The sequence below is a fragment of the Athalia rosae genome, chromosome 3 (genome assembly GCF_917208135.1).
Source record: "Athalia rosae chromosome 3, iyAthRosa1.1, whole genome shotgun sequence".
Classification (NCBI taxonomy): domain Eukaryota; kingdom Metazoa; phylum Arthropoda; class Insecta; order Hymenoptera; family Athaliidae; genus Athalia; species Athalia rosae.
Genome location: NC_064028.1, coordinates 19,994,090 through 20,017,907, shown reverse-complemented (window position 1 = coordinate 20,017,907; position 23,818 = coordinate 19,994,090). Strand labels below are relative to the sequence as shown.

The 23,818-nt window shown below is 36.9% G+C and overlaps 1 protein-coding gene across 1 annotated transcript in view; it reads left to right on the top strand.

Annotated features, from left to right (window-relative positions):
• The window catches only part of LOC105687275 (protein rhomboid), a 156,126-nt gene extending 133,172 nt beyond the window's left edge, over positions 1 to 22,954 (top strand). The window contains exons 7-10 of the mRNA XM_048653467.1: positions 6,024 to 6,166; positions 7,956 to 8,068; positions 14,451 to 14,606; positions 18,649 to 22,954. Coding sequence (XP_048509424.1) covers positions 6,024 to 6,166; positions 7,956 to 8,068; positions 14,451 to 14,606; positions 18,649 to 18,890 — 654 coding nt within the window. The 3' untranslated portion in view covers positions 18,891 to 22,954. The remainder of the gene's footprint in view (positions 1 to 6,023; positions 6,167 to 7,955; positions 8,069 to 14,450; positions 14,607 to 18,648) is intronic.
• The last annotated feature ends 864 nt before the right edge of the window (positions 22,955 to 23,818 follow it).

Sequence of the window (23,818 nt, the reverse complement as noted above, 5' to 3'; positions counted from 1 at the left end):
AATGACTTCCCCATAGCAGCAGCAGCAGCAGCGGCAGCGGCAGTCTATCTTTTCTTATTTTTCTTTTTCTTTTCATTTTTTCCCCTTTTTTAAAAATCCTAAATTAGGGAAGCCCGGGACATGTAGGAGCACGTGTGAGGCCCTTTCTCCCGGAGGGCATAAATCGTCTTTTCTGCCCTCCACCTCACACGAGAAAAAGATAAAACAGAAAATAAAAAAAATAAAAAAAAAAACGACCGGCTTGTCTCAGCAAGCCGGGCCATACGCGCCTTGCAGTCGGTTGTTCTGTGTGTTGCCGGGATATTCGGGATATCGCGTTCTGGGACCGGGAAACGGCACGCGTCTGCTTTTACGCTCAAATTAGCCCAAAAAGTAACGCGCTTCGCTCCGTTATTATCATCTTGATTTTTTTCTTCTCTCTCTCTCTCTCTCCTCCCCTTTCTCGCCGCCGTTAGAAGGTAACGAAATTTAGGGGTGAAAGAGAGAGAGAGAGAGAGAGAAGGTTGTTCTTCGTTACTAATTCCAATGAGATGTGGGCTACGGGGGTGGGTTTTATTTCACGAAGAGTTTGGTTTAGGTTTTTTGTTTCTTCCGTCGGATTTTCGTCCGCCTCTCTCCGTTTCCGAAATTGTAATTTGAAAGATGAGAATAATGTGCGGTTATATTTGTCGCCGGTGTTGTATACAGTGTGTCCGTGCGTGTCGAGTGGAAAATGCCGGGGGATGAAGAAGAAAAGAGGGAAATAAAAAGAGCGAAATAACGGAATAAATATAAATCTGATTTTCCGTTTAGATACACGTTGCAGGGAATCTGGAGCCCCCGTATACATATATCTCTGCATCCCTTGTACTCCCGTTGCCCAGGGTTGTGGCCCCGGTGTCGTTCTTCTCCCTTATATCGGGCCTAATCTCTTGGAAAAAAAAGGTTTCGCGATAAATTTGCAAATTTACACGTTTCGCTGAACGGGAAATTAGGGTTGTTGTTCCTTTACTTTACTTTACTTTATACCTTACTTCACTCTCCTTTCCCATTTCGTTTAGGTTTAGTTTCATTCCGTTATTTCGTTTTTCGCAAATCACTATATCGTGTTATATAATGCCCGCTCGGTGGTGGCTTTTATTTCGCACGTCCGCGACGCGGGACAAAGGATATATTATATCCTCTTCAAAAAAAAAAAAAAAAGAGAGAACGAAAAAAAAGTAGAGCTCATTCCTCGGGGGATTCTATTCCGAACAACGCGCGATGTCGCGTTATACGGGGGTGTTTATCGGACGTCGTTTTAAAAAGTTTAATCATTGAAAAAAAAATATATGTAATATCCGCAGGAAGAATCTAGCCTGACAAAAAAGTCAATCTCTAAAAATTGATTTCGCCGTAAAACCATGCAAGAATTACCGTATTCTTTGAAAGGGACGTGTGCAGATGCTATGGAACGGAAACCGAAGAGTGAGAGAAGAAGTGGTGGAGCAGGATGAAAATGAGGATGAGGATGAGGATGAGGATGAGAATGAATCGGGTCGCCATACCGCTGCGTTGCTAACTTTGCGGACGTATCCAGTTTTCCGTCTCGTCGCACGCGGGAACCACCAACCCCTCCAGCAGCTCTCTTGTCCTCAGCGAGTCGTCGTAGTCGTCGCATCGCGTCGCAGTTTTAGACCTGCAGCGCGAAGGGAACCGGGGTAGGAGTAAAATCGAGGGGGTGGTAGCTGCGGTGGCTGCAAAGCGATAGGAAGCACGACACACTAATACCAGTTCGTACATGTATATATGTGTCTACTATAGTTGTACAAAATTAACAAGAATTCACGGAAGAACGAACCAGCGGAAGCTGTCTCAACGTTGTCGCACTTACCCGCTCTGATCCTGTTGTACGATGTGCAACGACAGTGAAAGGGTGGTAGTAGCCGGTATCGCTACACCGAAGGTGTGTCCGTTATTCGAAGAGACTCCGCGGAAATTCCATTACTGGGTGAAAAAAGAAAAAAAGGGGAAAAAAAAAGAAAATACACAGATGATAAAAAAGAATGTTTTCAAAATCCCAACGTAGCTTGTCGGAGAAAGGCGTACAAAATGGCATATAGTAGATGGACGAAATGAATTTTTATCAGAGAAGGTACCCATACCTCTGCATACACCGTTACAAAGATCATCGCTAAATTAATTAGGTAATTTGAAAATCGGGGCCAAGTGGTGAGGCTGGGGGGGGGTTGGATGTGCAGAAATTAGGGCGGGTCAACGGTTCAAGGGTAGACCTTTAAATTTCGTTTAATTATTCGCACACTTGCTAACGTGCACCCGGTCGGTCGATTCCCACCGTTTCCTATTTCTCATCCCCCCGTTCGTTTGTTTTCACCCTGTTTCGCTCCCGGCGTGCGTTTCGCGCTCCCCGAACCGCCGTACGAATTTTCTTTCCCCCCCCGGGCCTCCGCGTCCTCGCGTCTTCCATCTCTCTTTTTCTTCAGTATATTGATTCTGCGTCGAGTGAGTAAAATTTGTTTGCGCTACGTGAAATAATGTCCCATTTAACAAGAGTAATGATAATAATTTGGTAAGCCCTACCGCGGTATTAGGAAGTACCATCGCGTGCCATCCTAAAGATAACACGAAAATACGCGATGGAAGGGAGAGAATAAGTATGCATGAAGGTATATAAGGAGGAATATCAGGAGGAACTAACGCCGAAAATTCAACCACCGCCAGACACGTTTTTCCTAGATAGAAAAATTAGTTATGGTAGGGGGAAAATGCGCGGTAACGAATGCCTACGGATAACCATCTTTTCCCTTCTTCTACTTCCACATTTTTCCATCTTCTTCTTCTTCTTCTTCTTCTTCTTCTTCGGGATTCCAATGATGATGGAGAAACAAGGAAATGGGTGCCTTTTTCCCCACTCACTCGGGGTCTAGGTACGAATTATAAAAGTATCGACGAGAAACACGCAATAATTGAACTTCGCGAACTAAACTCAGCTCTCTCACCCCTCCCACCCCCCACCCAATTCCACCCCCTTTTATGCCCCTGCAGTAGAACAGCTTTAGCTGCTTCGAACGCTTTCACAATCGTGAAACGATTCGTATATAGGGGGTTGAATCGATCAGGGACTACTACACCAACTTTCCTCTCTTTCTTTTTCTTCCTAATTCTTTAGTCTTTGTTTTTCACTATTATAACTCCATGCACAAGTAAATATCGGTGTATAGATTTTTTTGACAAAAAAAAAAGAGTTTCTTCTCATTCAATTTGTGAACGAACCAGAAAACAAAGTCTAATGGAAATTCAATTTTTTCAGCTCTCGTCTTCTTTTTCTTAATAACGAAAGAACCGTCGTACATCACTTTGACGTGTCTTTGGAATTGTGCAGTCGAGTTTCTTTTAATGAAATGAATTTTGAAATTGTTGGTAAAATCGATCTCTCTGCGTTTTCCAACCCTTTTGTTAATATTTTTTTTTATCGTTGTTTTCAAACGTACTACACGGTTTTTATATCTTCGCTAGGTGGTGTTCAGTCTTTTTCATTTAGTTTACCACGTCCACAGCCGACGCCTTGATACTATGGAGTATAGCTGAGCACGTCTTCTTCGCGCCTTCGCTTTCAGTAATAAAACAGCGCACTCCAGAACGTTCCTTCGTTGAAAAAAAAAAGGGAGGACGATATAGCCGTTTCCATCTTTTCTTAATTTCAACACCTAGCTCGATATCCTTTTTTTCTCGTTTCCTACCCCCCGCTGCTGTTTTTGTCTCCTTTCTTTTTCTCTTCTCGCTTTCTCGCCATCCTTTTATTTTATACCACTAAGCTTTTTTCATTCGCACGGAATATATGAGACAGAAGTACGAATTGTGAGGTGTTTTCTTCATTTAGATGATGAGTAGTGACGACGAATCCTCTTCTTTACGACGTTGCACAGATGATGCGGGAAATGTCGTTTCATCAGATGCGGGGTATTGTAGTCGGACGCTATTTCTTTCCCTTTTTTTTTTTTTTCTTGTCCTCATTTTTCCTCTTCTCATCCAACGTTGAGTATTTCTATGAAAAACCGAATATTAAAATTTATCAACACGATTCTCCGATATTCGCTTGAATAGGGGTTTCGATGATTCACAAAAATAAAAACAACAAAAACCAACAAATTTTTTACAGGTAACTTGACTTAGAAAAGTTTTACCTATGTGCTCAGTACAGAAATAATAAGGTCCTTCAGTCGCGGCTCCTCGTTGATCTTCCCCTAGAAAAGGATACGAACAGGAAATGGGAAAACATGGGGGAAAGAATTGGGAAAAGCGAACGGAAAAATATCAAACTTTGTATACGCTCATCTTATCTATAATATACTAGATCATGTATACCGTCCCAAATTTTATCCGACAAGATACTGGAGGAGGGTCCTGCAAATATGCAGGTCCTCGTCATCTCGGTGCGATTCTTCGGCAAATTCGTATATAAAAAAAACAAGGAGAGAAAAAAAAAAAACCAACTTGAAGGCAAATCGGTCAAAGATTTCATACTATCATCCATATCGCTCTAAAAAAAAAAAAAAAGGAAAAATTTCGAACGGTTCTGTACTCATATCGCGGTCTGAATTTCATCTCCAAAAAGGATGGTGGTGGTATACAACCGTATAATAACATCGGGTATAAAAATTCCCTTCTCCAAGATCAGGATAAAGTAGATAAAAAAAAAACAAAACTATAGGGAATTATATTCCGAATCGTATGTGCAATTTGTAGAAAATCCGTTAACAATTTGCCGTTGCAATAATGATGGAGAATAATATTTTTCATTCACGGACGATGAAAATTCCTTTACCTTTATTGTTACATACCCGTGCGTAAAAATTTATTTTTTATCTCGTTCACCATTATTATTTTTCATTTCTCTTACATACCTGCTTTTAGACCGAATTTCAGACGGCCGTTTTGGAGTGTGTATACCAGGTGGGTTGGGCGGCATGAGAGGAAAACGAGGCGGGAAATAACTATGTATGTCGTTTTATATTCTCCCTCGTGGTGCAGTATGCGTGAATTTCCTTCGTTCCTTCGTTCGTCACGCGAATAAGGGTGTGAGAAAAAATTACAAAACAAAAAACAAAAAAAAAAAAAAGGAAAGAAAAAACTCCGGCTATTCATAAATTCGGATTAAACTCGTGCGGCACTTTTATATTATGTAAAAGCGAATTTGCGGGTTCACGTTATGTGAATGGAATAAGTGGGCACAATTTACCCTCTCTCCTCCCCTCATTTCTTACTTTTTTTCTCTCCACTGTCGAGGGTAATCGAGGTACGACGGATAAATAGACCCATTTACCTATAGGACAGGGAAATGATGATCGAAACGATCACTCGTGTAAATGGGTAGAAAAATTAGAATCATGAAAATCATTGTATGCAGCGTAGGTTTCAACCTTACCGACATTTTGTTCAATTTCTTTCACCGTTTTTTTTTCACCATATTTTTCGTAAAGCTACGTATCGCGGTATTTCCGAGGATCAGGTTAGTCGGCTGGTAAATCATATACATTTACCTTATTGTACACGGTATCATCATATTACACCTATTGCGATACGGGATACGCGATGTATATACACATATAACAGGGAGACCCCGAAGGAATTTGTTAATTAAATTGCGGAGCGACAAACATATAACTGTGAAAACAACGAGGTGTGCGGGGCTAAGGGTGCTTTCTAACGATGTATAATGTAGGGCCGTTGTATGCGAAGGTGGTGCGAGTACGGAACCTGCAAACACCCTGCTGCTGTATCCGCGGCTTGTCCCTTTTATACCAGACGTAATACCATATTCAGATTTCGTATCATCGCACGTGTACGCGAAGCAAGGCTGCACATTTCGTCGGAACAAAACCAACCCATCGCAGGAGTTCTGACAGCACTTCAAAGGAAACTCTACAATCCCCGATGGTTTTCAACAAATCCGATACGCGCGTCCGAGTCAAAAAAAAATACCAACGAATATTCAGGTACGCGTTATCGTGTTCGTTTGTTCATGATATGAATTTTTGTTTCAGCTCGGTTTTTTCACATACTACACGGTAGCGATGGGTGAAGTGAATCCCTCGGGACCAGTTCCAATCGACAGTGTCTTCATATACAGACCAGATAAACGATTGGAATTATGGAGGTTCGCTTTCTACATGTTCCTTCACGCTGGGTAAGCTTTGATCTTTTCTTCTAATTATTTTATAGCCTTAATTGTTTCGGAAATAACGATCAAACGAGAAACGAACTCGAGTCCAAGATTCTTGGATTTATTTTCATTCCGTTTACGTTATACCTAGGCCACTTCATTTTATTTTATTTTCAATACGTGTATTATACCTTTACGTACGTACAAACGAATCTATTATACATGTAATAAGTACATGGAAAATCCTTGCGGAGAGTTGAGAACTTTTGGTCGTGTCGTCGGAGACCGTCCAGGGGAGCAAAGTGCAGGGTGCGTATACTCGAAACTTTTTGGCTCGTGTAATTATTTGAATAGCTTATTAAGTTACGAAAGCTTTGCCACGTAGTATACGTATAGTACGTATATACTATACCATACTTACCCATATATACATGTATATATGTATACGAATCTGAAAACCACGTCGACGACGTAACTCTGAAGCAGTTTAACTTTACACGATTTCACCAACTATTAAGAACTCAGACTCTCTCGTCTTTATATTCATCCTTAGGTACATACGCGACGTACATAACGTTTACGTAACGTATAACACCCGAATAAAGTAAAACCGAAAAGAGAAGGACGAAAGAAAATAGTCGACGCAAGGATTTCAAAAAGTATGGGGTGTTCTTCGATCGCGCCGGTACTTGACGTGATAAAAATTTTCACCGCTACCTACGTGTAATTTTTACGTATATGTACGGTATAATATCCGAAACGGTGTGCCCAGATGTACCGTGTAGGTGTATATTACGTATATTATACGTACATAGTTTGCTTTGGGGTTCGGCGTTCCGTTGACGAGGGTTATATAGTACGGTGAGTTCGGGTTGGTGGTACCACTTCACTTTCCATGCATAAGCTTAATTGGATTATCTTGATAATTATTAATCAACGCGGCAGGACCTTAGGGTCCTTCGTGTACACGTATATATACACATATATACATATATACATACCGTGTACACATTGTGCATGTATACAGTCGCGAGGCTTCTATCCCGATATAGTTGTTGACCAATCAGATATTTCGTCGAAGGATTTATCTAAATTCTGTAAATTGCTACGCGCGTCGTTATCGCATTCTCGGACAATATTAACTCGAAATCTGCTATCTGCACCGATTGGGAAAAAAGAATGCCTTTTTTCACACTCGTTTCATCGTTGTATTTCAAAGTTTTTCCCTTTCCTTTTTGCTTCTCGCTTTTGTTTTTTTTTTTTCTCTTTTCGCGTCAACTTCAAACTCACATGATGTATGCACTGCCATATAGCACGAGTAGGTACATAGTTCACGTTATTTGAACATGAATCACATATATATATATATATAAGCATACATATATCTTATCTTTCTTCAACCTGCTCGAGCACAAAAGCTAAAGGGTAAAACTTTAATGAGATGTTTCTAATTAAAGTAAAGACGACATCTCTTCTCTCTTTACGTTTCTCATCCTCGGGTTTATATGTATATCCTCATTCTCTGTAGGATCTCCAACTCTGAGAAATTGTACGACAATGATGGATATGTGCAGGAGAGGAGAAAAATTATTTTTGCATTTTCTTCCCTTCTGTTCTTCAATTTACAATCACTAACGTCTTCTTGTCGAATTTTTTCTTCTCTCGTATAAATTCAATCAAGAATTATTTTTTTAAATAATCTATAAAATTTATCACGTTTATAATATACAATATTATACATAGATCCCGGTTATCTTAATTTTTCTTATTTTTCTCCAACTTAATTTTTTGCTTTTTGCTTTTTATATTTCAGGTGGCTTCACCTGCTCTTCAACCTCGGGGTACAGGTGGTCGTGGGGCTTCCCTTAGAGATGGTACACGGAAGTTTAAGGATCGCCGCTGTATACATGGCTGGTGTATTAGCAGGTAAGCTTGAAAAGAAAAAAACATTCCATTTAATTTTATACAATCCATAAACCCACGTATATAACACATTTCTGATTATACACTGTACATATTACAACTCCTGCATATAATTAATCGGGAATTGAAACGACAAAAATAAAAAACCAACAAAGAGATAAATACCCAAGTAAAATCGGGTTCGAGGAGCTTTTGCGATGGTAAGAAAGTGAGAAGAAGATAGCAAATATGATCAAGGATGTTGGTGATAAACGCGCGCACGCCGACGTAGGTCCTTATACCTTTCGGGACAATATTCGCGTCGAAGGCGGGGCGGTGTGGGTACCCTTAGTCCTACAAAGGACAACCTTGCCCGAGCTAATTTAACTTTAAGACCCACGTGTTGTCGTCGACTATAATATATTCTATAAAGGTATTAATATATCTGTGTTGAGGGTATACCGCGGGGGGAGGGGGGGGAGGGATCAAATTTGTATGAAAATTCGAAGGCAAACGCAAGTGTCTATGTCGTCCAACCAGGCGCACCACCACCCTATTTACTTAATATACCATATACATGTATACACAATTTCGCAATTATAATAAAATCAAACCAAGTTTCTCTAACTTCGAACGTATATATTATATTACGTCTTTACATATATATATACAAACCGTGTACACGTTGCACGTACATAAACAACAAGTTTCGCCACAAGTTGTTTTAACATCGTCAACAACGATCTTTCAAAGTTTGAATTGGTTCCTTTTTGTTTGTTTTTTTTTCAATTTTCTCGTCTAGTCATCATTTATTTATTTATTCATCTTCATGTACCTGTACATTTTTATTCAAGATCTGTCTAAAAAATTGTACACAATATTCAGGGGGGAAAAAATCAGGGGAATGTAATCTTTTTTTTTTTTTACCAAAATTCTTGTGGGCAATAAAAATATTTTGAGAGATGCGCAATATTAATTGGCGCACGACGGAGAAAATTCAAGTCAATGTTCGAGTCGTTTGCGGGTATAATATGGATAATATCGTATCAGTGTCGGCGAAAAAGCAGAAAAAGCTAAAAGAGAGGGGAGGAAAAGAAAGAAGAAGGGAGGAAAAAAAAAGGGTCGTCCGCACGACGTATACCGTCGCGGAGCGTTGTCATCGTGTCGTCTGGCGGGCGTCGGGACGTCGCGCTGAGATTACTTCGTATGCATTGCACCCGAGTGACTGTAATCCCCGGTAATCAGAAATTCATCCCTTCGTGTCTGCGCTCTAGCTGGCTTCAAGAGGGGGTTAAACAGGGGGAGGTGGTTGTAGGCACGCCGGTTGCGGTGTAACGACGACAACGACGATCGTGTATATTCGCTACGGGTCACACGCGTACAGGGATGAAAATCATTCCCTCCGGGGAAGGGACGCCAAAAAAAGCTCAAAAAAGCTGCGACAAGAATCGAGAAAAAAAAACGATTGTTTTCTAAAAAGAAGCGGGGAAAAAAAAGAAAAGAAAATGAGGACGAAACGTTGGAAAAGAAGCGGGTGAAAAGTGAAAAATCGAAGGAAAGGAGAAGTTGAAAAAGAAAGAAAGTCCCGACGCGGATCGCCCGACGTATACCGAAGACGTCAACCCGGACAATCCCATCCCTTCAAGTGCCAGTTATCGTTATCAAACTTTCTTTCAACTCCCACCAGGGACGAGAGAGAAGTAGAAATAGAAAAAATAGCGAAAGAAGAAAGCTGCGGTACACTGCTCGATGGAACAGACAACCGCGGCAACTGCCAACCCTCGGAAAGAAATTTGTGCATCTGTTGTGATGAAGAAGAAAATTATTTCCTGCGCAAAAAAAAAAAAAAAATACCAATCATCCACACTGCGCTTAGATAATCATGTAACGCACACGAATTCGACACGCGTAATTATTTCTGCAATCTTTTAATCATCCTTCGGTTTTTTTTGCTTCCTATTTGAGTAAATAATAAAAATTTGCGATGTTACGTACAATTATATACAATAGGACGATGCTGCAATATTTCATTGCACTTGCATTCCTGCGCACAAACATACATACATACAGTGCCACGAAGTTGGCTAAGAGAGTTGCAAATGTTTTGATATGTAACAAACTAGGATATACAGCCACATGTACGGCAATTTTCTCCCCATATGCATACACGTATAACCAGGTATCGTAATCTTCTGTAGGTATATTTCAATAAGCATGTGTATATATATATATGTACGGTATATCTGTAACTAACTCTGTGTAATAACAGTACGATCTTCACTTCCGTGCTATTTTTACTGCATTTGCCGCAACTGTGCAATTGTCTTTTGTACATAACAATGTAAAAGTATATAGGTATGCAGATGTAGCATACAGTACGTACACCCGCGTTTAAACGGTGAATGAGAGCGGTAAGAAGTAAAGAAAAAAAAAAAAAAAAGAAAATTATACAACTCGCAACTCTCACATTTGAAAAATCAAATAAAACGCAACGCTCTCAAACGCATCGGATTTATCGCAAGAAATATTTGACGTTGTTCAAGTTTGAAAAGCGAAAATGAAAAAAAAAGAGAAAGAAAAAAAAAATCTTTGAGGGTGTAAAAAAATCATTGCAAACGGCGAATGATTTAATTGCAGTATTGTGCTGTTCGGACAGGAACTGAAATTGCTGCAACTGAAACACGGACCACGTGAAAACGACGATTACACCGTTCAATTGAAATTAATTGTGATAATAGTGATGACGATGACCGTTCGTTATAATTATAACGACGACGACGACGACGGTGATTGCTATAATAACAACGGTAACAACAACAATAGTAATGACGATGATAATAATTTCGATGATAATTATTATCACGTGGAAACGTTGAACGGTGTGTGCGGGAGTGGTTAATTCAACCCCCTTTCGCTCTGTCTACCACCCCCTCTCTCTCTCTCTCTCTCTTTATTTGTGGGAAATGAGGTGAAAGAGGGTACGGGTTGGAATTCTACCCCTCGTACGTGTGTGCATAATATTATGTCGTACGTATGCATGCATGCATGCACTTACAATTATATGCACCTATATTATACTGATACCGAACTACAGGTATACCCGTATAATACGTAAACTGTAGTTGGACCGCACTGCATCCACTGCACTATGCGAATTAATCCTTTTTCGAAATACACATAGTTCAACGTGCAGTAGTAACAAAACAGGCTACCCACCGACACAACTTGCACGGTACGCGCTTAGGTGTAAATATATATTTATATACACGTACGAGTGCATAGCCCTGTACGTGTACGTAGAGATACCTATACGCGGGCACCTGGAACGACAATACCTATACAATTAATTGTCCGACGAGTTTAATCACCGAAACCCGCTCTTTATATACATTATATACGTATATACATGTATACGTGCGCTCACTTATATACATTTATATACATATATATATATTCGAATATGCGAAACAACGAGAGCGAATGCAGCAGCAGCAGCGGCAGCAAGAACAACGCACATTGCAACCCCCGCTAGTGAATTTAATTGAATTGAATCGCGTCGTACCGAGTCATTCTTCTTTTTCAACATTTTTTATTTCCCTCTTTTTCGCGCCACTTTTCCAGGGGCGTACGTACGTACCTCGGAGAGCGGAAGAGAAAAATGTGAAAATATATGTACGTATTTACAGCGCGATCGCGATTTACTTACACACAAAAAAAAGTGAAAAGGAGAGAAAGAAAATGATGTAGAGTAAATTATGAAATTGAAATTCTTTTTCCTCGACATCATTCAACACCTGCTCGCGTTATCGATACATAATTACTGTACATACCTGCATATTTGTGTGCAGTATATGTGTATAAACGCGTATTTATACCTCTCGTTTATTCGCCCCTTTTAAATGAATGAATCGTTTCGCTTTGTTGGTTCGTTCGTATCGCTATTATAGGAGTTCGTACGATCAGAAACGCACGCGGCTTTCTCGTGGGAATAAAAATTCCCGCATCGTTTGGAAAAGAACAAACAAAAAAAAAAAAAAAGAACAGAAAAGAAATGAAATGTAACAAAAAATTGAAATTGAAGGGGGGAAAAAATAGAAATAATTTTTTTCTTTCGCATATATTTCTAAATAAAAATTAAATCGATAGTGATTTTTTATTCCCCAACTATTGTACACGTGCCTGGACTGAATGTGAAATCGATTGAACGAAATTAAAAATAGATTAAAAAATAATTGAATGAAAATTGAATACCTGTGTAAAATTTTAACTTCATAATGTCACTCGCTTGATCCGAACGATCCACACATCTATAGGGTTGGTCTGTAAGCAAACGTAATCGATCGTTATTTCGACTCTACATTTAATATAGCTGTATATGTTCAAAGAAATGAGGGAAAAAGAAAAGAAGAAAAAAATGTTAAACGACACGCTTAAACCGATTAACCAGATCTGGTTTTTGAAGGCCCATTATTATAATTCCATGATCTCCGACCTGCGAACCATCCGCGGCAGGTGTCTAAAATAAAAAGAAATTAACATAAGAGGGGGAAAAAAAGGCCCCGAAACTCCCTCGGGAGGGCACGCTACGGATACGAACCTCCTCTACATGATGGATATATGTTACACTTGTACGTATATATATATATATTCAAATTTGAAATCGACGAAAATTGCGTACTCGTATATTATTCTCTGAAATAATATAAAAATTTTTCCCGTACCCCGTACACATCTATACATATATGTCGGTATATCGGTGGGGTTTATATTACAAACGTTTTTCGCTATTTCATCCCTGCATTTTATAATAATAACAAGAACAACGACAATACCAAATTTAAAACCGTATCCGTTTTCAAAATTATATACGTTACATATATACTGGACGTGCCCTTTGTACAGGTACACATTAAATGTGTATTATAATATACATGTTGGTAGGGAAGTGCAGGAAAAGAGCAGTGGATATCCGGTACGCTGTACAAAAAAAAAATAAAAAAATAAAAAAAAAGGAAAGGAATAAAAGTTGAAAGTTTTTTCCTCTTTTTTTTATACATCGAGTCATTGAGCGGGTTAGGTATACTTTCCGAATTAACGCCGTGTAACACGATGTGTATAACTTCATTGGTTGACACCTGCTGTCGTGGTTTTTTTTTTTTCCTCCTTTTTTTCTCTCCATCTTCGACGTGTAGGCATTGTTAATATTACGAACGCGAGGTTTATAATATTCGTATATATAATGAATTAGGGGATGAAGAAGACCCATTACTATGTGTATAACATGCCACGCTAATCAGTAATTAATAAGCGGTTTCGTACGTCGGCTATATAATATGTACAGTTCGGTAACAACTTCCGCCATCGAATTGAACGCCCTCCTCTTCCCGCAGCGTTTCATGCGCCGTGTAATTTTTTTCTCCTGTTGCAACTGCGTTACGTTTTAGTGATCCTGTAAATTAATATGAATATAGGTACGCGATTGAAATACGTACGATGCATTTTTGCCGTTACATGTTCGGACGCGAATCACATCCGCGGGCGGAATCTCGTGCCGTTATGTATCCTAAAAATTTCAGCAAAACGGAAATGAAGAAATACAATAAATGGAGAATCGCTGAAAGGTGGAACGAAACTTTTACGGAACATCTATCTATATATCTACGGCACGATTTACGCTAATCAGGAATTAGTGTAGAAAGATTCGATCTCTTCGTTTCTGTTGGTTTTTCTCTCTTTCCGTTTATCTCTCATCTCATTGTCTACAGATCGATTTTCACCGCGTGTATATAATTCCGTTAGAAATTATATTATTTGCGGAATGGAATGCGCGCAGCCTCTTTAATTCCTGAAACAGGTTAACGGGAGTCCTCGGTGTATTCCCACAGTATAATTGTACATTTCTTTAAGCTCTTTTTTTTTTTATTCAATTCGATTTTTTTTTTTTTTTTACGTGTCTAAGTACTCGTCCGTATACGTATATACAGATATGTACACCGCGATCTTCTGTGCAGCGGCTCGTCGCTTCACGCGGTATTATACCAGTGACAAGGAAAACATAAAAGAAACAAGAAAAGATAGAAGTAGAAGTAGAAGTAGAAGTAAGGTACCTGAATTGTTCGTGGGATCAGGTGGTTTCATCTCGTAATCTTCTTACTTTCTTACATACCTAATACCTTATTGCGTCAACGGGTGTACGTGAATATAAATATAATTAAAAACGTATCAGATAATTAGAAGAAGAAAGAGAAAAACTAGTTTGTGATAATAATTTTTTTAGACAAAAAAAAATAATATCACACCAACTATACTCTGGCGGAATTTAATACACTGCGATAATTAAATTAGCTGTATCTGATAATAAACAATTACAAAAAAAAAAATTAACAAACTATTAATTTTGTTTCAGGTTCTCTGGGTACGTCCGTATTCGACACGGACGTTTATCTAGTTGGAGCAAGCGGAGGTGTTTACGCACTTTTGGCGGCGCATCTCGCGAATGTACTTTTAAATTATAATAACATGGAGTTCGGGATCGTCAGGTTAATCGGAATATTCATTATAGGTGAGTAATCAATCGGTCGATCGATCGATCATTTGATTAATTAATTATAAACATTATACGAGTTTGTTCAAATTTTTCAATCGTTCGATCGATTCAATATTTGAACAGTACGAGTGACGAAGTGAATTTTATACGGCTCCGCTCTGACCCGTGTTGGTACGAAACGCTGACAATTATATCAGACGGGAATTGTTCGAGAACAATCGAGCAAATCTATCACACTAACCGAACGAATATACCATACCTATCGGCTGACTTTTGTGCTAGTTCCGACCGAAAGTTTTTAATCAAAAAATACACGTAACGAAGCTTATCGTAATTTGGCGACATTTCGGTTCCCATTTCATTTGGTTCTTTTCTCTTTTACTTTTTTTTATTCCTTCCAATTTTCACGGATAAAATTCTATCGTTTTCGCTTACCTCGCAGTTTGAACCAACGCACGTATGATACATGTGTATATGTATACAAATGTACAACACATCGGAAACCATTCGGAATTTTTTTATTTTTTATTCTATTTCTGAAAATTGTACGGGTCGATTTTTCGTGAGTTTTTATTTTCTATTAATTTTTGCATTTCTGCACACTTCGCGTCTCGTAAAAATACACCCTGGAAGCTGTACATAAATCGCGAAATGTGTCAACCTGGGATGTCCGGCTTGTAATGGAAAAAGATACGATCTAAGCTCAACTCGAATGGCGGGGTACGGAGGGTGGAAAAAACTGGAGAAAAGAGGGAGAATGTTACCGGGGTGTAAATTACACACGTAGCGATGTGTACGCGTATCTATGTGTATGAGAAAAATATGTGGCGATAAGAAACTCTATAGGATGTAATACAGAAGACGCGATATGAGAGATAACTATACCTGCATACGTACGACCCATACAACCATCGACGATACATGGATATACATACGGAGAAGAGCTTCGCTATTCAAAAAGTTGCGCACGAGTCAAAGCTTCCTTCTTTATTTTTTTTTTCCTTACACGGATACATAGCCTCAAACTTATATACCATCTACTTATATACGTAGAGTACTTCGGAGGTTTCCTCGTTACTTCTCGGCTAGATGTGCTAAGAATTTTCGCGTTATACAGCACCACCCTTGGGGTGTAATACGTAATAAAACGGTATCCAAAAACTCGCGTCGTACACCACTGCGTATTCATATACACTCGGTAAAAGTATCGCGAAAAAGTCAAATTTTTAACGATAAAAAGTAGCTAAAAAAATGTTCATCGTATTTAGAAAAATTTTCACAGATTGGGTATTTTTTTTTTCTTCCATCGGTTGGTTTTTTTCTTTTTTCCGTTGTTTGGCGAGAAATTTTAGCGGTGCAAACGGTGGGCTGTTTGTACAGTGTTCTTTTAGGGATTTGTGTACCTCTCTAGGGTGAGTTAAGGTGGGGTGTTTTCTCGAATATCCACGTCGATCAACCCGGTCGCACTCGCGGGGAATTTGGCACTTCGTAAGCTGTTACTGTCGGTGGTGCTTTTTCGGTAATTGGATACTTTTCGCACTTGCGCTCGTTCGAAGTGCGAGAAAAAAATCCCTTTTTTTCCTTTGTCTTTGTTCTTCTTCATCTTATTTGTCTTCTACTCTCATCCAACGCGTTTTCCAACCCCGCAGTACGCCCCGTTTTAACCACTTTCGGTTTATGTATATTTTTTCGTTTTCCCTTCCGTTCGTTTCTTCGTTTATTTTTTTATTATTTTTTTTTTTTTTTTTTACCCCTGATGCGGGAAGCTTTAGCGCTACACCTATTTTCGCTAACTGTGTGCGGGAGAGGGTTTGTTCACGCGCTGCACCATCGTCAACTATACATTCCTGAAAAATAGGAAAAAAAAAAAGGGAGAAAAAAAGATACAGCTAGAATGAAAGAAAGTAAAGAGCTGCTCTCAAAGTGTCCCGGTACCTGTATTATATAAGTCGCCAGGGAATTCTCCGCAAGCTCCTTCGCCCCTTCTCGCCCTCTCCCCCTTCTTTCTGAGTCGACAATTCGAATCGGCCGTGACTCGATTTTGGACTAGTTTCCGGTACCCGCACGTAATACCCACAGGACCCTATCCGGTATATACTATAAAGTTCGAGTGCGCGATTACAATTCCGCAGCTAATTTTGTTTGGTGCAAAGAATGTTCGGAAGAAAAAAAAAGGGAAAATAAAAGAAAAACTTCCTATCGATTTTATTTAAATTTCCAGCACCATTAATACCTTCTTTTTTGATGCTCGAACGAACAATTATACAAATGTAGTTAAGTAAATGGATAAATTCATTCTGGGACTTGAATCTTAGTAAGAAAAAAAAAAAAAAACTAGTACCTATTTTCTTTTTTTTTTTTGAGTCGGAAGATTCTAGTTCTTCGATATATTTCGTATACACTCAAATAACCGCGACGTGGAAACGTCGTTACAAGTACCAATATTCTCAAGTGTACGACCTTCTTGTGCACACGAGGTATATTTCCTTGTAATTCCTCGTTTTCTATCAAATTTTGTTTAATTTTTGTCAGTTAGCGTAAAGTACGGTGAGTCTTAATGTCCACCGATAAAATTTGAATTTGATAATATCGTATATGATCTTCGGGGTACTTTCTCTGGGGGATTAATTTTTTTTTTCTCTTACCTTCAAATTTTGAACACCCAGTGAATATGGTAGAAAACATCTCAACGGTAATAGGAGTATAGCAATAGCGCATGGATGAAAACCGAAGGACGAGTTAGAGGTTGCAGGTCTTGCGGGCAACCACTATAGCGTAATTGGATTTTCATCTTGTATATGTATTGTATGTAAGAATATAGATCGCTTTAAGCATCCGCATATATTACATATGTACTTACGTACCCATCCATATGTACGTACGTACGTACACATACACATTCGTTAAAATGGTCGAAAACTGATTCCTTGGATAGAGTAGAGAAAATTTGAACGCGATTGCGCGAAGCTCGGGGAAGAAGAGGAGAAATACGAAGAAGTAGTGGTAAGAATAGTAGTAGTAGTGGTGGAATATTGGGCGAGGGGGGTTATGAGCTCGTATAACGTCTAATCGGTTCGGGTTCGATCCTCCTCCATTTCTCGGGTCGTTTTATGACCACCTATAGATATATATATATATGTATATATATATATATGTTGCGCGAAAGACCCCGAACAAGGAAACGGAAGGAGGACAGAGAAGGGAGAAAAGAAACCGATGACGAACGGAAGTAAAAAGAACAAAATAAAAGTGTGTATCACGTGCACCTGCCAAATCGGTCTTTGATATAGAAAATCCATTAATTCATCGGGGATCCGATAAAAAAAAAAATGAAATGCCATTCAATCCATTGGTTAAATTTCGACGGGTTCGCCAATCGGATCTAATTTTTTGCAATGTTTTTTTCAGCATTAGAAAAATGTATAAGCTGTCATTGCGTCTCTGAAAGTCTGAGATGTCCCTTTTGGTTTCAAAGACGCGTGGGCGTTTGAAAAACGAGCTCGCTATAGATAAAGAGCTTTTTGTCGTAACGTTAACATTTTCAAAAGCGAAAGGGATGTGGTTTGGTTTTAAACGGAAAATGAAAGCTAGATTCTTCAAATTTTGAGGACTGTAGAAAAAAGAATTTTGTTCAAAAAATCGTTCAATTTTGATCCATGTTACAACGCCTACCGAGTATTTTTTTACGTGGGCTTTGTCTCTTTACTTTTTTTTCTTCCTCTCTCACAATCTACCACCCACAAAGGTTAATCCGAGCGTCTCGCAGACAGCCCCTTCAGTTTTTATCGACCTACCCTAACCTGACGTGATCTAAGTTCAATTTCCCACAGACATGTCTCCTCACCCCCCTCCGGTAAAAAAGCCGTACAAGTGCAGTATAATATTATAATAATATGTCTTTCGATCCAGCTTTTTTTTAAATTTAAAACAAATTTCACACCGAATATTCTCGCTCACAGGATTTGAGTATAACGCATGTGTATTTTGTATTTTATAGGTATTAACCTGATATCAATTTTTTTTGATACGATTTTTTTTTTTTTGATTCTGTTTTCAGCTAGCGCTGACGTTGGTTTCGCGATCTACGACAGGTACGCGGCGGAGCAAATGGGTCCTCCAGTTTCTTACGTCGCTCATTTGACTGGTGCGTTAGCCGGTCTTACGATCGGATTATTGGTGTTGAAAAATTTCGAACAGCGTTTACACGAGCAATTGTTGTGGTGGGTCGCTCTCGGGGTTTATGCCGCCTGCACGATATTTGCAGTTATGTACAATCTCATGCACCCCGATTATCCCTGACGTGAGGTAAGCTTCGCTTACGGTCCTCGCACCACCACGTAACGCGAAGCTTTTTCAACGAACTACGACGTAGTACTTGAAAAATATGATAATTCTAATATTGGAAACGGAGGAGCGGACGATGGTCGAAAATATGAATCGGAAGAAGGGGATGATGGAAATGAAAAAAGTTATACCGCCGTTCTCGCTACTGATAATTACGAAAATGATTGCAGTTATTATTATTCGAAGTTAGTCAAGTCGTTGATTGAGCCAAGTCACAGCTTACAATTGCCGACGAAATTTTCAACGATTAATGATAATTATTCATCGTCCGACGATACGATGAGATTGAAAAGATGCGGTAGCAGATGCCTCGCGAAAAAGGTCAAATGCAAGAATCAATATTATTGCAAGAAGTTCAACAGGCGGAAAAGAAGAAAAAGGAAAAGATTCAGAAGATGGTGCGATAATACGCATAATGATTATTATAAGATAACCAACAACAATGGAAAAACACACAACTTTAAAAACGATAAAAAATATTGCAAAAATAACCAAAAAATTGGGCAATTAAAATACGCCAATTTATCATAATATACGTTACTTGTACGTCGCTGCGACACATTGAAGGAATATCATTCTCACTACTACCAGCATTATTATTATTATCATTATCATTATTGTTATTGTTATTATGATACCTTGGTCGAAGATAATCAAACCAAAGAATTAATTCTATCGAACGTTATTTCTTGCGAGGACAGTGCGAAACTTTGCTTCAGGGAATTTATTAAAACTCCCGACGTCTGTGCATAGAGAAACAAATGTAAGAGCGAAAAAGATGACGAAAAGAAGAAAGATTCGGAATATTGGGCGTGATGATTTTATTTCATTATCTTTTTTTCGCAACTTAGTTAATTATAATGACTTTCCTACGCCATCACCCAGATAATAATGATATCAATCATAATAGTAGTCAATTTTTTCCGAACGAGTCCATATATTGTCCAGTAGTTAGTTTGATAACAATAATAAAAATAATAACAATAATAATAATATTGAAATAAAAAAATATTTTAGTTATATCTATCGTTCTTCTCGCGAATTACAGAAGATTATTCGTTATCATTGTTATAACTATCGTCATTATTATTCTAATTTCGTTCTATAGATAATGTTTCAATAAGTTATACGTATTAATCACCTCTTTCCTACTCATTTTCTTCAAAACTGCATATACAACGATGCAGGATATGCTAAAAGACTGACTCAAATCATATGAAAGAAAAGAGAAGAAAACAAGAAAAAAAGAAAACAAAAAAACGAGATAAATTAGACAGAAAAAAAAAGTAATTCGAAAATCCTATCTTTCGTGCCGAGGTGGGTATAAATATCGTATAGGTATAATACACTGTATGATGTATCATTAACTTACACGCCAAAAAAATTTCAAACCAATAATCAAGATATAGGTATAGAAAATTAAAAAACATCGTTACATTCTTTACACAAAGTTAGGGTACGCTGTTTCGGAGTGAAAGAGAGAAAAAGTAATGGATAATCGTGATTTTTCTATACACGTTGTTTGACTCTTTCGATAAAAATGAAGTGAAATTATTAATTATAATTTTTGTCGTTGCTGTGGTTGTAAAAATTGTTATTGTTATTGTTATTAGAAGAAATCGCTGCATAATAATAATAACAATGATAACTTTTATAGTAATAACAATAATAACCAATGATAGTGCTAATTATTGGATTAAAGATAAAGTGTATAGAAAATAGGAGTATAGAGAAGAAGAAAGAAAATGGTATTATATGTAATGGTATACCTAATTGCGATTGTAAAAAGAATCGTAAATTAAATATAGATTGATAGATACTACCCCCACTAATATTCAGTATATATATGTATACTATATTGTAAATACGATGTATAGTTAGATGAGGATAATTAATGTAATTTAATATAAAAATAGCGTGTAAATGTGTATTGTATAATAGAATTATGTGTATAGATGTAAAATTTCTACATAACATCATCGATTGATAACCATATTATAGGGAGCGAGAGTGAAAAAACAGAAAAATGAAAAAAAATAGTATTACACTGAAAATATTTCGGGAATTTAATAATTTGCTTTTATAGTGAAAATTCGACTAATACGTTTTGCGAGCGCGGTAAGAACCTAGGTATCAATACATATGCTTACAAATTCATACGCACGTATAATATACATACACATATGTATCCATTCATACTTCAATTACATATTGCGTATCGTTGTGGGTATCACACGGCGTGGAAGAGGTAATAATTCAATTATGATTTTGAATACCTAATTTTTTTTGTCCGTAGCAAATGAAATTTGAACAGTTACTAAAGTCGATTGTACCGCGATTCCACGCGTGTCTGGTTAATTTGAGCTGAAGTGGATCGAATAAAATATTGTATTTTATTTTTCGTCATCAGCTTGTGTTTGTTTCGTCTTTCTATGCTGAAAATATCGTTTACCACCACAAGTTATCTAATAATAATTTTTTTAACATGAGTATATAATTTGTGAAAGATCGAATAGGTATGTGTATGAATATGTACGTGCGTTTGTGAAATAATTTTTTGGTCTATAGCTCATTTCGCAAAACTTCAGCAAACATTATTATTACTTTCATTTTCTGTATGGAAAGAAAATTAAAAAACTCGGAAACAAACTAACTGAATAACTAAATACGAAAGAAGTAAAAGTGAAACGAGAGTGATACGAACGATGCTAGTCAATTAAATAAATAATACTAACGATGATAATAATGATAAATACAGACCCTCACTTACCTGATTTCATCAGCAGTAAGGTTTATACTATAAACTCCGTTGTTACTTGTACTTTAGATACAAATGCAAACAGGAACACACATAATGACACTAATTACCTTATGAGCTATGTAAAATTCTACGTAGATTGAAATAAAATAAACGAATAAATAGAAACTGATATAAAGGGATGGATAAATTGTAATCAAATGAACAATAAATGCACTATAATACCGCGAACTTATAATTATATGTATATCATGTATGACATTGACACTGGAACAGCAAAATCTCAAATACGATGGGGATGAAAGGAAAAAGATAGCAGATTGAGTTGAATCATTAATTCAATTAATTCGACGGCATTTTTCTTCATATTCTCAATCATTCACTGTGTTTTCTCTTATTATATTACTTATTATTTATTAATATATTCATATCGTTATATTATATAGTCTACTCGTGTCAGTCCACAAGCCAAAGAAGTGGAGCTAGAAAAGTTCTGATAACTAATTATTATTATTATCATTATTATTATTATTATTATTATGATAATGATAATACAGAAAAGTAGTCTTCAAACAATTTTTTTTTTTATTGTCAACCTCGCTACAAATATGTATGATTAATCATTACGTGTAAATTATATTGTAATAATTGAAACTAAAAAGAAATGAAAAATGAAAGAAAAAAGAATTTATACGAAACCATTATGCGTATAATCATAAATATATTAAATGAAAAAAAATCTGAAAAACTAAAAATTAATATAAATACATATATATACATACATAACGATTAGATAATTATACGTATAATAGAATACATATATTATGTATATATTTATTTATTCAAATATATATGTACGCATATATCAAAGGGGCGTCTGAATCAAACTAAAGATACTGTGTCCTTTTTCTCGTCGATCTGTTTAATTTATTTATTATTTATTGCCTAAACGTGTATTAGATATTAATTGAAAAAAAAACGAGAAATGTATGTATTCTTCATCTAGTTCATACAATTATACTATTATTACTATTGTTATCAATATTATAATTTTCATCGTGTCACCAAATATGTTTTCTAATTTATTATTATCTTTATCATTATTATGATTCTTAGAGAAATTAGTCAGCAGTCCGCAGAGGTGGGGTTATATACTTATGTACATAATCGATGTAGTGTGTTTATTTAAAATGTAACGGAAAAAAAAATTAGTAACGACATGCAATCATATTATTAATTTTTATGTCACGAATATTATAATGACAACTCTGCACTGCCAGTTATAGAGATATGATGATTTAAGAATTGAAGCAAAGAAATATATACATGAAATTGAGGAAGATGCAAAAAAATGCGACATAATGTACGTGGAAAATAGAACAACAAAAAAAAGAAGGATACACTAGAAAAAGAAATAACTATTATTATTTATTAACTGTGAAAATATAATTATTAATTTGTATCAATAATATTTTTATTATGTATTCTATATTGTATAAATCGTTCATATAAATATCGAATAGATATATATATATATATATGTGTGTGTATATGTGTATATATTTATACCAATATATAAACACATACATGCAATATAGCATAATATATATTATGTGAAGAAATTTGTCAAAGTATGAAACGTAAAAAAAAGGATCATCGAAAGATATAAATTACAATTAAAAAATAACATGATGAAAAGCAGAGAAATGTGTTTAAATTATTCACAACCCATCACTACAAAATAGAGCAATTTGCGAGCAACATTAGTACATAACATTTTGGCTCTTGTAGTTTAAATGATAGTGTCAGAAATTGGTGAAAAAATAAACCAACAAGGCGAAGGCTCCTGTGAATCTAAATTGGAGAAAATCAATTGAAAAACTTTTGCAATTCAACTAATTCTATCTGTATACGACATTCTAGACTGCACAGATAGAGATGGAAGACTCTCGACAATTCTCTAACTACTAAATAGCGTTTGCGAAAAGTTTGTGTACCGGAGATTATGTGTCGACTCCAGTTGACCAGCTTAAAACTTTTTCTATATATTGCCTTTCTGCTTTTTTTTTCATTGCTTCTCAAATTATTACACGAAATTCAAATGGCAATTGATGACGTAGGCGCT